The 15,495-nt window shown below is 40.3% G+C and overlaps 1 protein-coding gene across 26 annotated transcripts in view; it reads left to right on the forward strand.

Annotated features, from left to right (window-relative positions):
* GPHN (gephyrin) overlaps positions 1–15,495 on the forward strand; it is a 587,889-nt gene that overhangs the window by 352,272 nt on the left and 220,122 nt on the right. For 24 of the 26 annotated variants that reach the window (XM_048851950.2, XM_048851956.2, XM_048851955.2 and 21 more), the window contains one exon: positions 9,943–10,037. The exons of the other annotated variants lie outside the window; for them this stretch is intronic. In XM_048851950.2, the coding sequence (XP_048707907.1) occupies positions 9,943–10,037 (95 nt within the window). The remainder of the gene's footprint in view (positions 1–9,942; positions 10,038–15,495) is intronic. 26 annotated transcript variants of the gene reach the window in all.

Below are 15,495 nucleotides of genomic sequence, written 5' to 3' on the forward strand. Positions count from 1 at the left end.
TTTGGATAAATCAGGTGCCCTAAATCTTTCAGGCTGCTGGAGAGGCCTGCCAGGTGTCACATATCTTGTGTGATACTCATATGACAGCTCTGTAAAATACCTTGTGTTTTTGAGGAGGTAGAAGGACAAGAGAGAGATCCTCACCCATTAACCTTGGGGAAAATTAACTGAACTCCAAGTAAGAGACTGAATCCCAGTTCATACCTTGTGATGAAACAAAGTACCATTCAGTTATTTTAAAGGTAAAATAACTGTTTGCACAAGGCCACTCCAGTCAGAGCACAGGTTTCTAATATGACAAAGCCAAGTCTTATCTATTGTTTCCACACTGCTGCCTTTCAGAATGAATGTGCCAAATTACTTGTTGGCTAGCAGGGGTGCTAGAACAATTTGTATGGGGGAGGGGGCTGAGAGCCATTGAACCAAAGTGTAAAGCCTGTATATGATGGAAACCTCTTCAAGCCAGGGCTGCGCCCCTAGCAGCCCTAGTTCTAGCACCTTTGTTGGCTAGGCTGTCTCCAACCGTTAGACCTCATTCAGCTCCCGGAGTCAAGAACAGAATCCAGGAATCCTAATACTCAATAGCTCAGTGCTTTCTCCTAAATAGAAATGTAACCCACTGCCAAGTGTGTGTCACTGACCCACTATGTGGGCTTGTCCATATAGGGGATAGCAGCTTATTTCCACCAAATTACAGGTATTGCTCAAGTGGATGAGGTATGTGCTGTTTTAAAGCTTCGGGGTTCAAACCCTTTTGCTGACGACCCATGTAGAAAAAAAACTAGTATGTGATCATGTAATTAAAGACAACAGTATAATGCAATGGGATGAACTGAAACTAAGAGAATCTTAAGACTGGTACATGACTATCTCCTGACTGTAGCCCCTCTTCTGTCTTCTCTAGAAGCAACTTTTGAGATACTGGCAACTTTTTTTTTCTTGGCTGTTTGTTTATGGTCATCTTATCCACAGCACAGCTAAGTCCAGAGACCTGCTCCTGACACTATCTGAGATGACCATTTATAAGTCTAAAGAGGAATCTTTGGCCTTTTGATTAAATCAGTTTGCAGTCAGTGCTTGCCAGAGAAGCTGCCATGAGGCCTTCTACAGCTCAGGGAATCTAGTATTTCATTTACATGGAGTAAAAGAAGGGAAGCAAGCAAGTGGAGAGCTCTGTGAAGCTAGTTGGCAGTAAGCCATCTGCTAAGCAACCACAGCTACATCAAAGATGCCTAAAAATAGATCAGTTTGGTTGACAGCATATTACCCTCTTCAAACAAAAAGGGACCTCAGGCTGGATGGAAACATTTCTTTGCTATTACATTTTTACTTATAAAAATGAAATGTAGGAGAAACATTCTCTTTTAGGCAGGGGCTCCATTTCAGATTTTGGTAGGGAGTGACAACTTTAACTGATGAAGTGAGCTGTGGCTCACGAAAGCTCATGCTCAAATAAATTGGTTAGTCTCTAAGGTGCCACAAGTACTCCTTTTCTTTTAACTTTAACTGTGATTCCAGGCAGGCTACTTAGGCACTTGAAAACTCTAGTTTTTTGGCAGATAACTTAGCAATTAGCTGACAGGAGCCCTGTATCTAATTCCTATATAAAAGAAAGAAAATTAAATATATATTGGACCCACTCTGCTCTAATAATAACATGTTCTGACATCTTGTGGCAAGTCACTTAAGGGACAATGGTTAGGTTTAAAATTTCAGTGTATATTCTTACTTTGTTACTAACTTTGCAGAGAGAGAGAGACAGTGTCAGGACTTTTGGGTTCTATCTCAACGCTTGGAGGGGAGTGGGGTCTCGTGGGTTGCAGTGGGGGCAGATACATTTGGGTTCTATAGAAGAACATCAGAATGGCCATACTGGGTAAGACCAATGGTCTATCTAGTCCAGTAACCTGTCTTCCAACAGTGGCCAATACCAAGTGTTTCAGAGGGAATGTACAGAACAGGCAATCATCAAGTGATCCACCCCCTCTCGCCCATTCTCATCTTCTGGCAAATAGAGGCGAGGGACATGCAGAATAATGGTATTGGGTCCCTGTCCACCCTGGCTAACAGCCATTGATGGACCTATCCTTCATGAACTCATCTAGTTCTTATGGGAACTGTTATAGTTTTGGCCTTCACAACATCTCCTGGAAAAGACTTCCACAGGTTGACTGTGAAGAAATACTTTCTTTTGTTTGTTTTAAATCTGCTGCTTATTAATTTCATTGGGTAACCCTGGTTCTTTTGTTATGTGAAGGAGTAAATAACATTTCGTTATTCAATTTTTCCACACCATTCATGACTTTATAGACCTCTATCATATCCCCCCTTAGTCATCTCTTTTCCAAGCTGAAAAGTCCCAGTCTTTTTACTCTCTCTTCATATGGAAGGTGTTCCATAGCACTAATCATTTCTGTTGCCCTTCTCGGTACCTTTTCCAAATCCAATATAGCTTTTTTGAGATGGGGCAACCAGATCTGCACTCAGTATTCAATATGTGGGCATACCATGGATTTATATAGAGGCAATATGATATTTTCTGTCTTATTATCTATCCCTTTCCTAATGATTCCCAACATTCTGTTAGCTTTTTTGATTGAGCAGATGTTTTCAGAGAACTATTCACAATGACTCTATGATCTCTTTCTGGGTGGGTTCAGCTAATTTGGACCCCATCATTTTGTATATATAGTTGGCATTATATTTTGTCATGTGCATTACTTTGCATTTATCACCATTGAATTTCATCTGCCATTGTGTTGCGCTGTCATCCAGTTTTCTGAGATCACTTTGTAACTCTTTGCAGTCTGCTTTGGACTTAACTGTCTTTAGTAGTTTTGTATCATCTGCAAATTTTGCCACCTCACTGCATATCCCTTTTTCCAGATCATTTATGAATATGTTGAACAGCACTGATCCCAGTACAGACCCCTGGGGAACACCACTATTTACCTCTCTCCATTCTCACCATTTATTCCTACCCTTTGTTTCCTGTCTTTTAACTTGAGTGTCTGCCAATGCTTTCAGGATCATCTAAGGATCCTTAATTTGCTTTAAAATAGCAAAAGTCTTGTCATTAATCACCCTTCCTCTGTTTCTAAACAAACTTCCTGCCCCAAAGGCTGTGCTGCTCCCAGCTTCCGAACTCATCACATATTACACTCAAGTTGTGTTGCAGTTAAAAGCTCCGTCTGGGGCTATGGTGAGTAGACCTCATGTATGAAACTCGGGGGGCTCTAGAGCCCCCCACACCCTCTCTAAATGGCACCCCTGATTTTAGGGAACCCATTTTTCTGAAATAAATAAACATTACTGGCCTCCACTTATCTCCTCCTAGTCCCCAAGGTAGGAGAAGCTACCAATTTATCCATGTCCATTCCCTCCTTCCCTATCAATATCCTCTCTCTCTCCCTTCTTCATTTCCCTCCCTATTCCACCCAGTCTCCGTCCCACTCCCAATTCACTTCCATGCTCCCTCATAGCGTCCTGTTCCCAGCCCAAACCCTTCATTCACATATTCCATCCTTTTCCCTTTACGGTATCTTAGTCCTTGTTTCCCCTCTGCCACTCTCCATTCCCCTGCACCTCTTCAGTCTCCATCCTGCTCATATTCCCATCCCTCTTAGTCTGCAGCCCCCGCATTCCACTGTAACCTCTAAGTTTCCCTCCCTGCACTCCACATTCCTGTGCCCATCTGTCTCTCCCCTGAACCCTACATTAGCCTGCAAACAACCCCTTTCCTTTGCCTTTCTGTCTCCTGCCTGCATCTTGCATTCCCTTTGTTTCTCCCGTTCACCTAGCATTGCCACCTTTTTGGGGGGGGGGAGGGGGATTAGGGAGACATACGATCCTATTGTATGAGCATTTTATGCAAATTGACTAAATTTTGTATTTGCCAGTGATTTTCAATACTTTAAAAAGAAGTATAGATGTAATGCTGCTGAACAGCTCAATTTGATATTTCTATGAATGAAGTCCCTATACCATTCTGCATTCCTTATTCTGTTCCCCTCATCCTGCCATTCTGTGTCCCCAAGGGAATGCCACCGTTACTGTGATTCAGAGTGGTAGCCATGTTAGTCTGAATCAGCAAAAACAACGAGGAGTCCTTGTGGCACTTTAGAGACTAACAAACTTATTTGGACATATCTTTTGTGGGCTAGAATCCACTTCATCAGATGCATGGAGTGTAAAATACAGGAGCAGGTATAAATACATGAAAGGATGGGAGTTGCCTTACCAAGCATGAGGTCAGTCTAACGAGACAAGAAGGTCAACTGTTTGAAATGGGCCACTTTCATTACCACTTCAAAAGTTATTTTTCCTCCCTTAGTATCCTGTTGTTAAGTGAACTGTCTCGTTAGACTGACCTCACACTTGGTAAGGCAACTCCCATCCTTTCATGTATTTATACCTGCTCCTGTATTTTCCACTCCATGCATCTGATCAAGTGGGTTCTAGCCCACGAAAGCTTATGCCCAAATACATTTGTTAGTCTCTAAGGTGCCACAAGGACTCCTTGTTGTCATTACTGTGTTGGCAGTTGGGGATGAACAAACTCAATTCCTGACACATTTTCAATCAGTGGCAGCTGCAGCAGGCAGACCTATCTGAAGGTAAGGCCACCCAGAGCCTCCTCTTTCACTCAGTGTTTAGGCCCCCTATGTATTCCTTTATTTTAACTCATCCCAGGCCTTCTGCCAGCTCCATGCTGGTCTAGCAGGGAGGTTGAAACCCTGTGAGGCTGCTGTCACACAAAATTGGAACTTTAACGTTCCTGATTAACAACCTGTGGGATGTGTGACAGTCACTACAATTTTGAAAGTGTTCTGTAAAGTTCAAGACAGGTGGCATCTTACTTGCAGCCCACATTCTACTGTTTCCTCTCAGTTCTTCTTCGAGTGATGGTCCCTATATGTATTCCAGACGTGGGTGTGCATGCATGCCAGGCACCGGAGCTGGAACTGTTTGTAGTAGTGTCCGTTGACCCACACACGTGTCATGCATAGTCCCTATGTTGCATCTGAGGCTATGTGGGTCAGTGCTGTTCCAGTTCCCTCTTACTGCCACATGGCCAGAGGCAGAACCCCTGTTCCTCGGTGCTCTTAGCTGGCTAATAGAACTCTTGTCCATTCCTACTTATTGTGTATAGTTTACTTGTGTGTTAGTTATATATAGTTGGCTTTGTTATGTACTTAGTTAGGCTCCCCTGTAGGACTTGATCCCCTGGTGGGGAAACACCGCTCCCAGACCAAAGCTCCCGGGAATTATGCCCTAACAAGCCAGCTTCAAAAGGTGTGAGCTTTTCTGTGAGTGACGAGCACCAACATTCTCTACTGCCTCAGCAAAGCCCACATCATCGCCCGCTGCTCCATCTGCCACTTGTTCCCGCCTCAGACTTGGGAAGCTAGAGAACTTCGCCTCTGCAAGTATCTGAGGAGAAGGCTATGCATCCACATGCGCAGTCGGATGCAGACACCAGCGGATCTGCTGGAGTGGTGCCTGTCTGCTCCAGTGAGCACCTCCAACCCCCCGTCTTCCTCGCGGTGAGTGCCCCCGGTACTGCTGGAACCGCAGAAGCCCAACTGTGAACATAACAAACATGCTCACTTCCATGGAGAGAGAACGAAGGGAATGGTAGCTGCCGTGACTGAGGTTCAGCCCCAATGAAAGTAATGAGAGACATTGGCCTTCTGAATGAAGTAAAATTCACAAATTTAATGCCTGCAGTCATGAGAAAATGTGATACTAAAATTTCAGAAAGTAAATATTGCGAGACACACACTAAAACCATGATAGCTGACAATTCTGACGTAAAAACACCAAAGGTCCGTCTATATTAGTGGCTTAGTGCCAGTGCAACTGCACTATTTCTGGCTGTTGTTGTACTATGTATACTAATTTTTCTAGTGTAAATATGTCTTCATGTTCTGTCTCCAGCAGATTGTCCCAAAACCAGTGCCCTTCAATCCTGTCACGTTAAGAAGGGAGATGATGAATTGTGATGTAAAATAAGGAGATGGGCTTCATTAGGCCTAATATTTGGTTACTGATCTTTTCAGGAAATTATCTAAAGTGGGTTATCAAACAGAGTTTTACTGCCTCACTGCAACTCCCAGAGTATTGGTGCAATATCAAGATGCTGAGTCACCTTATTTTGTTAATGATTTGTATGCAGGAGAGTAAATATATCTGCCTGTTAGCTCTTGAGCTGGACACAGATGCAAATGTTATATTGACATTCCTCCTCCTGCCTCAGTCCACGGAGGAGGGGTTAAGAAAGGTGGCTAAAAGCTCTGTAATAAAAAACTACTTGAAAATAACAAAGAGAGTGTTACAGATGAACACAAAATGGTCTGCAAACTATGACAGGCCCAGTTATTTCAGTCATATGTACAACTACTTAACTTGCATGTGTCTGTCTCAGAAAGACTGCAATTCTTCTTGCTCACTGATTTGTACATACTGTATCTATGTGTTATTTAAAGACATCCCAAGAGTGGAGTCTCAGGTGGCTGATTTAAACAGCAGATGGAACTGTGAGAATGTTAGTAGCAGCCATTTTCATTAAATCCATCTAGCCATGCTGTGAGAACAGGCAATGTTCTCCTGTTAGCAGAAGTATGCCTGTAATAATAGATGAAGGCATACATACTAGGAATGCAGTATATTTATTGGCTTATACGAAGGGTCAGACTGTTTATCTGGACTTGTTGCCCTTTCAGATTTTGCCGTTGTATAGACGATGCATATTTAATAATCAATCTGCCTGCTAGCAATGACTTTTTATTAAGATAATTTTTCTTATGAAGTTAAAGAATGTGCTTGAATTTCACTGAAGGACTCCCTGGACTGCAAGGTCGTTGTTTGTGACACTCTTTTATATCTTGCACTATCTTTGAAGCGTTTCAGAGTAACAGCCGTGTTAGTCTGTATTCGCAAAAAGAAAAGGAGTACTTGTGGCACCTTAGAGACTAACCAATTTATTTGAGCATGAGCTTTCGTGAAACATTAACTAATGACATCTTCAAAGTGTCACTCTGCTCAAGGGCAAAGAAAAGGGATCTCAATATATAAATTATGTTTAAAAGCAATTTTTAATAACTTAGAAAATATCTATTACTTGAAGGTGAAAGGCATATGTGTGTATAATACATACAAGTGTATGTGATTTTATATACACACCCATACACAGTTCAGTAGCGTGCCTACTTTCTTCATTCTTAGTAAGATGCACTTTCAGTAACTTGTCCCAATACTGTAATGTATATTTCTTCTATACTGAAAAACACACCAAATCTTTTAGATTTTCAGTGGGCAATTGATAATTTTATATCAAACCAGGTATATTTTTTGGCAGAACACCTTATTCAACATAGAGATCTGAGCTTTGTTTCTATTGTTTCCAAGTCATGTCTTCCCATTTCCTTTTTGCAGCAATGAAAACATGAAGCTGCATTTTTATGCCTTTTCTGTTTCTGAAGGGAAGATGGCAGATATTGTACAACACACACTATATGCATGAACTAAAGGGAAATGTAGTTTCTATTACTGCATTCAAATTCTTTGGTTTAGCATAAGCCTAAGCTTCTAGTTTCCAGGACTGAGTGCACATACCAGTTTGCATCTTGATGAAAGATTGGAGTCTTTTCTTTGTGGTTATATGTTATGTCTGTTGGTATTATATTTACCTTTGGAAGATGTTGCTAGTGGTAATGCCTTTGCTTAAGCAATATGCAATAGGCATATTCTTTTTTTTAGGGTTTGCCCTGTAACATGCTCTCTTAGGGACTAAAAGAGACATTCAATTCCTGGCTATGCCACTGACTCACTTAGTGACCTTAGGCAAGTCATTTAACCTGAGGTTCAGTTTTCCCATATGTAAAATAGGGGATATACTTACCTCTCCTGGATAATGTAAGAGAGAAATAATTAATGTTTGCAACATGCTTTGAGATCCTTTGATGAGAAGTGCAAAATAAGTACAAAGTGTTCTTAATACCAGCAATGATCCCACCAATTCCTGTTTTCTTTTCTGACTGGTGAACTCTATGTGGAATCTAGTAGCTGTAACTGTAAGAATTTGAATCTTTACTTTTATACTTGCTGAAGGGATTATAGTTGCGGCATTTGTTTCACATCCCTTTTACACACCAGCTCAAGGGTTAGACTCAATGCAGCAGACCTTGTGTTTCCCTGTTGCACCCACTTCAGGAGTGATGTAGTATTTCTGCACCCTTCTGAATGTGGAGACATCAGTATTGCCAAGCCCTACTGTTTCAGTCAGGCCCTCAGAACTCATGAGGTAGGCTTAAAAAATGTGCAAATTTCAAAATAGTACATCTGAGGGGTTTTTTTGCCTTTGGGGTTTTTGAGCCTTTAGGGCTCACATTTTCAAGCTTTCATCTGGAACCATGAGAGCTAGAATTGGTTTTTTTTTTTTTTGTTTTTTTTTTTGAAAAATCATGTGACTCCAAGAGCCGGGCTTCAAGAATAACACCAAATATCACAAGGGTTGGCACACTGAGACATAGTATCTTCTTGGGGCATATTGTATGCAACAATTGAGCCAACCACCTGCAAAGCCATTTGGGGTCTGCTGCTTCTGAATGAAACATGCTGGGTAAATTTAATTGATTTGTAATATATAACTTTTCCATGGAACCCTTTACATATTATTTTTTATTTTAATTCTTTCAGTGTGTCAAATTGCAAAATATTATGCAAAGAATATTTAGTATATTGAAAGTGACCTTCCTAACAAGGAGTTTCTTGCTTCCCTGTCCCTTCTACTGATTGCTGCACAAAGAAGTTTGGTTGCATTTTTAAAAAATGGGTTTGATCATTTTATGAGAATTAGTAACTTGCATAGCTATTTGTGGTAAGAAAAGGGTAATCCAATATCATGGTTCAGAGCATAAACTGGTCTCTGCAAGAGTCAGGAGGTTTTTATCTCCCACGTACAACATTTACACTGTTGGTCACATGCATTATAAGGAATGGGAGAAAGGAGTTTAACTTTCTTTGGAAGTATCAGGTATTGGCCAGTGCTAGATGTTAGAGACTAGAATAGATAAATTTAATCCTATATGACAAATCCTGTGTTATGAAGTGGCAGCAGAAGAGTATGCATGTCCCTTAAAAATAATTTCTCACCCATTTCCTTACATGCAAAAAATTTTGAAAATTTGGTAACTTTACCACCATCCTCCTGCATATGGACTGCCTGTGAACAAATGCCACTGGCTTGTTTGGAACCACTACTTTGCCGATGTAATTGATAGGGAAGGCTGCAGCTTTCTGCCATCCCCTGGCCATTATCATTTTCATTTTCACTATTTTTCCTGTCTGTCTGCTACATGGGCTTCATTTAGCAGGTTCTTTTCCCTGCTCCTACTCAGATTGCTTTATACTTCTCCCTCCTTTTCCCCTGAAAAAAGCCAACAGGAAAATTCACATGATGATAAAAAGGGGGCATTTACAATTAGTCTTCTTGCCTAGTTGCCAAATGCTATTTCATTCCTGATAGAGAAAGTTATCATTATTCATGCAGTGGAACTTAATAGTCCCTGCAGACATAAAGGTCCCAGAGCGCAAGGCTTTCAGTATTCTCTCAGTAATTTGTTACACTAAATCTAACAGTGATTTTGTATTTTCCATGTTATGTTTATTTTCTTTACACAAGCAAGAAAATATTCTTTAGGGGATGAATTTCAGAATCCAGTCTTTGTCATGGGCATCTTCTATATTGCAAGAGGGTAAGACCTCAGGAAAGCTGACTGTCTCCGCTCTGAGTTTGTAACACTCACAGCTGAAACTTTCATGCTGATCACATTTAGGAAAAATGGGGAATGTTCTTATACAAACTTTAGTTAGTTTCACATTTCTTTTCATTTCTTTTTGTTGTTTTCACTCAGTCTACTGTTTAATCTTTGATTACAGGCCACTAAAGAAGTAATAGAGCGAGAGGCCCCAGGGATGGCCCTGGCAATGCTGATGGGATCACTTAATGTTACTCCTCTGGGCATGCTCTCTAGGTAAGAATGTTACCAACAAAATACAAAGTGAACTATTTCCCTAGAAATATTCAAGGTGGTAGAATGACTGCACAGAAAAGAACTGATGCTTGGCACATATCTTAAGAATAGGGGGTCTGAACCCCAGATAGGTGGCCAAATTCCAACCCAGATATGTGCCAAATTCTGCCTCCTTAAATTCCCCCTGCAGTTTCTGCTGGATAATGTATCCTCCTGTACATCCTGTCCCAAACTGTATAGTGTTAACAGCTGCTTGATTCCAACCCAGTGCAGTTGCATTTCAGTGATGAGTGAAGTAATTCCTGTATATATAGCTTATAAAGCACCAAAGCACTTCCTTTAGTACGATAAATATAAGGGTATTATTTTGACGCTCCAGTATGTTCCAGAATAAGCAAAGAAAAATATTTCTGTATGAAAATATAGAAAGTTAAAAGTTTCAGAGTAACAGCCGTGTTAGTCTGTATTCGCAAAAAAAAAGAGTACTTGTGGCACCTTAGAGACTAACCAATTTATTTGAGCATAAGCTTTCGTGAGCCACAGCTCAAGTGAGCTGTGGCTCACGAAAGCTTATGCTCAAATAAATTGATTAGTCTCTAAGGTGCCATAAAGTTAAAAGTGGCACTGTCACATGTGCTTAGTTTTTAGTCATTTAACTATTAAATTTTGGAATTTACTATCTGATGCTTGATGATAATTTTTCTTTCCCTATTGGTGTTTTCCTTCAAACAACAACTTCTCCCACAATCCTATGTTTGCATGTGTACCATAAAAGAAACATGGGTTTTCCCATTTATTCTCTTGAGGTTCTCAGTATCATGATTGATCTTTCTATAATGTTAGAGCTTTAGTAGAATCAACAAGTTTTTGTTAGGCTTTGTCTACACTGGAACTTTGTTGGCAAAACTTTTGTCATTCTGGAGTCAAAAAAAACACACACAGACCTGAGTGACAAAAGTTTTACGAACAAAAAGCACCGGTGTGAACAGCACTTAGTCAGCAGGAGTGCTCTCCTGCTGACAAAGCTGCTGCCACTCGTGGCGGGTGAAAGTTTTTTGTCGGCAGGAGAGCTTTCTCCTGCCGACAAACAGCAGCAACCCTGCACAGCTTTTAGCAGTATGGCTGTAGCAGCACAGCCTTGTCGTAAAAGCTGCGTGATGTAGACAAAGCCTTAGTTAACGTGATTGCTGTTTATATGTCTCTGAAACAGCAAAGCAAAAATATTTCAGGGTAACTCAGAAACAATGACTGCAATGGTTTTAATTTTATTTATTTTGCAGTTTCAGTGATAGATAAAACGAGTATTGTAATCATGAATAATAAAGAGATTTTAAAATCTGAGGATAATTCTTACTCAGATGCGTGCAATTGTGAGGGCCCCGAGTGACTGAGAGTTTCCATTTAAACCTTTGTCCCTTTGTGGGTATCCGAAAAGGCAACACCATGTTAGCATCATTAGATTCTGTCCACTGCGCCCAGTGTTCTCATTTCCATATCTGATATGCTGTTATATATTGTTGGGAGAAAGAATTTTCTTTTTTTGGATACACACGGATTTCAGCAGAGGAAGGGGATAATTTAGCTTCTTTGTTGTCAGCTCTGACTAATAAAGTGGGGATTACAGTGGGGCTGACTTTGCAAGCCCCTGGACTTGCATAGTTGGTCAGGCTTTGGTGAGTCACATGGACAACATGTCTAAAAGTAGGGATATAATGTTTATTGTTGATCAGAGAGAATGCATCATGCTGTCCTTTCTCCTGTGTGCATGGAGTGGAAGAGGAGAAAATGTCCCTTAACTTCAGCCATTCCCAAGTGTTGGGGGGCAGAAGGGTGGAATGCCCCTTCCATACTAACGCATCCCTAGCTGTCTCAAATATAATTATTGTACTTCATTGTTTCAAAAAGGATACCAATTCCCGCCCGCCGCCCTCAATTCAAGCACTAAATACAGAAATTAGCAGACAAGCAGGAAACTGGCTGGGACATTTATCTTTCAAATCTTTCAAATTGTCTTGAGAAACAGAGATTTATTATACAGGCCTTTGAAATTAGACCTTTTCCAAAACATTAATAGAATGTCTATGTAGCTGGTACACTCCTTTACTTTCCCTTCCTCTTACGTTTGGCTTGGTTGGTGATACTGGTTACAGGCACTGATGCCCCAGGTCTGCCAAAAGACACACCAACCCTTTGAGGCAGCAAATGGCTTCTTTTAGCCCCTCTAGTTCCCAGCTAGATAAACTCCAGGCCATGTACACCATCAAATCTCAGGAAAACCACAGGTACTGCAGAAAATTGTATTAGTGACTCAGTAGGTCATTTTCTTATGTGTTAGTGCTGCACAAATGCTCCATCATTATGCTAGGAAGTACTGTGTTGTTGAAGATGCCATCCATCTTTTGAATAAGACATGAAGTCAAGATGCTTACCATTTCTGTAAAGAATTGCATGTCACTATTTTGTATAATAACAAATGTTTAACATCATGTTCTGGCCAATTCTAAATAATTTTTTCTCATTCCAACTGGCTATGGTATTATTTTTCATGTTCTCTTACAAACTGTAGTGTAATGGTTCCATGTACTGTTAATTGGCTACTGAATTCCACTCTAGACTTGGCTGTGTTTAAGTAGCATGTAAAAAGTGATTCCTACTGGGGATCCTTTGTGATGCTATATAAATGTAAGGTATGATTATTATGGTGTAGTTGTCTCATGTAAAAGAAGATTAGCAGAGTTTTAAGTCTTTTTTTTTTTCATGTCTATAAATGAGGAACCTAGTAGGTTGCCAAGCAGGAGCTCCATTGGGTAGCTTGCTGTTCCTCTGTGATAGTCTATCACTGTATTTTCCCATTTAAAGTCCTGCCCCCAATGTGTTTAATTGTCTATTCAAATAAACTGTTGCCAGGTCTTGCAGTTTTATTGCAAGTCTTGCAATATTTTTTGTTTTTCTTGAATCTCCTCCTGAAATCATATGATTATGTCAGAATCTGAGCTTTCATTTTTAAAAATAAAAGTTTCTAGCCTTCCTGGCTGCAGAGTAAAGTTTGTCAATGTGTACTCTAAAGGCTCAAAAACCAGAAGGCAAATAAAAAGAATTATTATTTTTTTAGTCATTCTCATGATTTTGGAGGGCCTGACGGAGGATTTTTGAAGTCTTGGGGTTGGCAAAGCTGTAATATGAATACATTTCAGGAATAATTTAGAATAATTTATAAAGCTTCTCTGTACAAAGCATCTTGCTCAGTGAAAGAACATAAACTAAGGCAGAATCTAAAAAGCATGCAGTGGTTCTTCACATTAATATAGAGAAGCTTTGAAATTGTGCACTGAATTTTACAAGCCCCTGGACTAGTCAATATAAGAATTATACTCTTTGTTTAAAAATATTTCTTTGAGTTACTAATGATACATGGGATTATTAAGATGGATAATTTTAAAAATCAAGTTTAATTTTTACAATGTAATGTATTCTCTCTTTAACTCCACTTGGATTGTGAAACTAGACTGTTTAATTTCACTTTGGGTCTAGTCAGTTTCACACTCTGATTCTCATGCACTAGCATTAATTGGGTTTGGATCTCCAGCACTGTATAGGGAATGTTGAAATCCTAAAATAGTTTTTTTTATCAAAATGTTTTACACTGAGATCACATTACTTGCAGTCATATTAGGTTTTGCAAACTGTTTCCCCTCTAAAACTCATCTGCAGTTTTCCTTTAATATTACTACACAGAAAAAACCTATGTTAAAAGAACATAAAGGTTGCAAAATCAAGCACTCAGAAGTTAGGAGCTGCCAGAATTAAGGTTGTGTATGCAACCTTAATGTGGCTCCCCTATGTGTATGCGTTATGATGATACAGTCATTAATTACATGATCACAAACTATTTTTTCCAGCTGACCCAGCTTCATTCAGTGCACACAATGGAGGATGATCACCTAATGAACAACTATTTAATTTTTTGTTTTCTCCTTATTCAGTGTATGGCCCCAGGATGTACTGCACACTATTCAAACCCTGCTCTGAATACAAAATTATTCATTTCTTCCTGGGCTTTTTAGGGGTGTTCATTGCTATTGTATCTGAGTTTTTCACAAATAATGAATTTATTTTCACAACACTTGTGAGGTAAAGAGGTATTATTATCCTCATTTTACAGATGGGGAATTGAGGTATATTGAGATGAAGTTCAAAGATATACACTAATTCTGGGTGCCCAATTTGAGATGCCTCTTGTCAGTTCGAGGGTTAACTGCACTACTGGTCCCCTCTGTGATTTGCTCGAGGGCATCCCAACCATCACCTCTCTGTGGGTCAGAACCCACATCCCTCTCCCTCCAGGCCAAGGATTTAGTCTTGCACTCCCCCTGCCATTCATTGTGCTCATCCCATTGTGTTTTAGTGGAACCTCCCATTCTGCTGTCTTCAAGGGTCTATGACAGTCTTTACTGATGACCAGCCAGCTTTCAAAAGCACGGTACATTTATTTACAAAAGCCTTACAGAGAAAACATACAATAAAACAATATACAGTCTGCACACATGCTAAGCTTACCAGGTGTCACTATCTTCCACATCAAGACCCTGGTATGTCTCCAGTCCTTCAACTCTTCCAGCAGGGTTTTTCCATCTTAGTAACAGTCTTATGTTAATTTGTGGATCAACAGAGTGTCCCTGAGTCAGTTCAGCCTCCACCTTTATACCAAAAGCCCATTCTTCTTTGAGAGATTTCATGTCTATTCCACACTAAATGCACGCATACTTTTGTACACTGAAACCGTAGTAATGCCCATTGGAGCAGTGTATTCACTCTGATTCTCCTTGCACCCCCCCCCCCCGCCAAGGTTATAAAGAGGGAGTCACTTTCAGTCCTCACCACCCATGGATGGTAGTCGGAGCCTTACATGTGCTCTTGCTCACAGTTTTTACCTCTATCAAGAATTATTTTTCTAGTTGTGTATAGTTAGTTAGTTGTATATAATTGTTAGTTAGCTAGTAGTACTATTGTTGTCCCATTTAGAATAATTTACTTAAACTTTGTCTTGGTTTCTGTTCTGGGCAGTAGCTTGGTACCAGGGCTTCAACATGCTGAAGTCACCTAGTTTTAAGCACTGTTCCATCTTCAGAGTAACAATGCCTGTTAACAGCCCTCTTCTTAGTTCTTAAAGTGTCTGGGAGAGAGAAAAGTGCCAGATGTGAGATCCTTCAAAAAAAGAATTGAAAAATCTAGAGAGATGAGGCTGTGGGACTTTCTTATGGACTGTGCTTTGAGACCTGCCTCTGAACTTGGAAGGCTGGTGCAGAGCAATACAGCTAAAAAGAGCTCCCCTTACAGCAAGGTCTCAGACCATTGTCAACCCTTATGAGAGCCTTCTTAGAATTGCTTGGGTGCCAAAGATGGAGCTTGAGCCCTGGATTGAAGTTCCCTGGTACCATCAACTCTGGTACTGTCAACA

Source organism: Caretta caretta, chromosome 6 (assembly GCF_965140235.1).
Source record: "Caretta caretta isolate rCarCar2 chromosome 6, rCarCar1.hap1, whole genome shotgun sequence".
Lineage (NCBI taxonomy): Eukaryota > Metazoa > Chordata > Testudines > Cheloniidae > Caretta > Caretta caretta.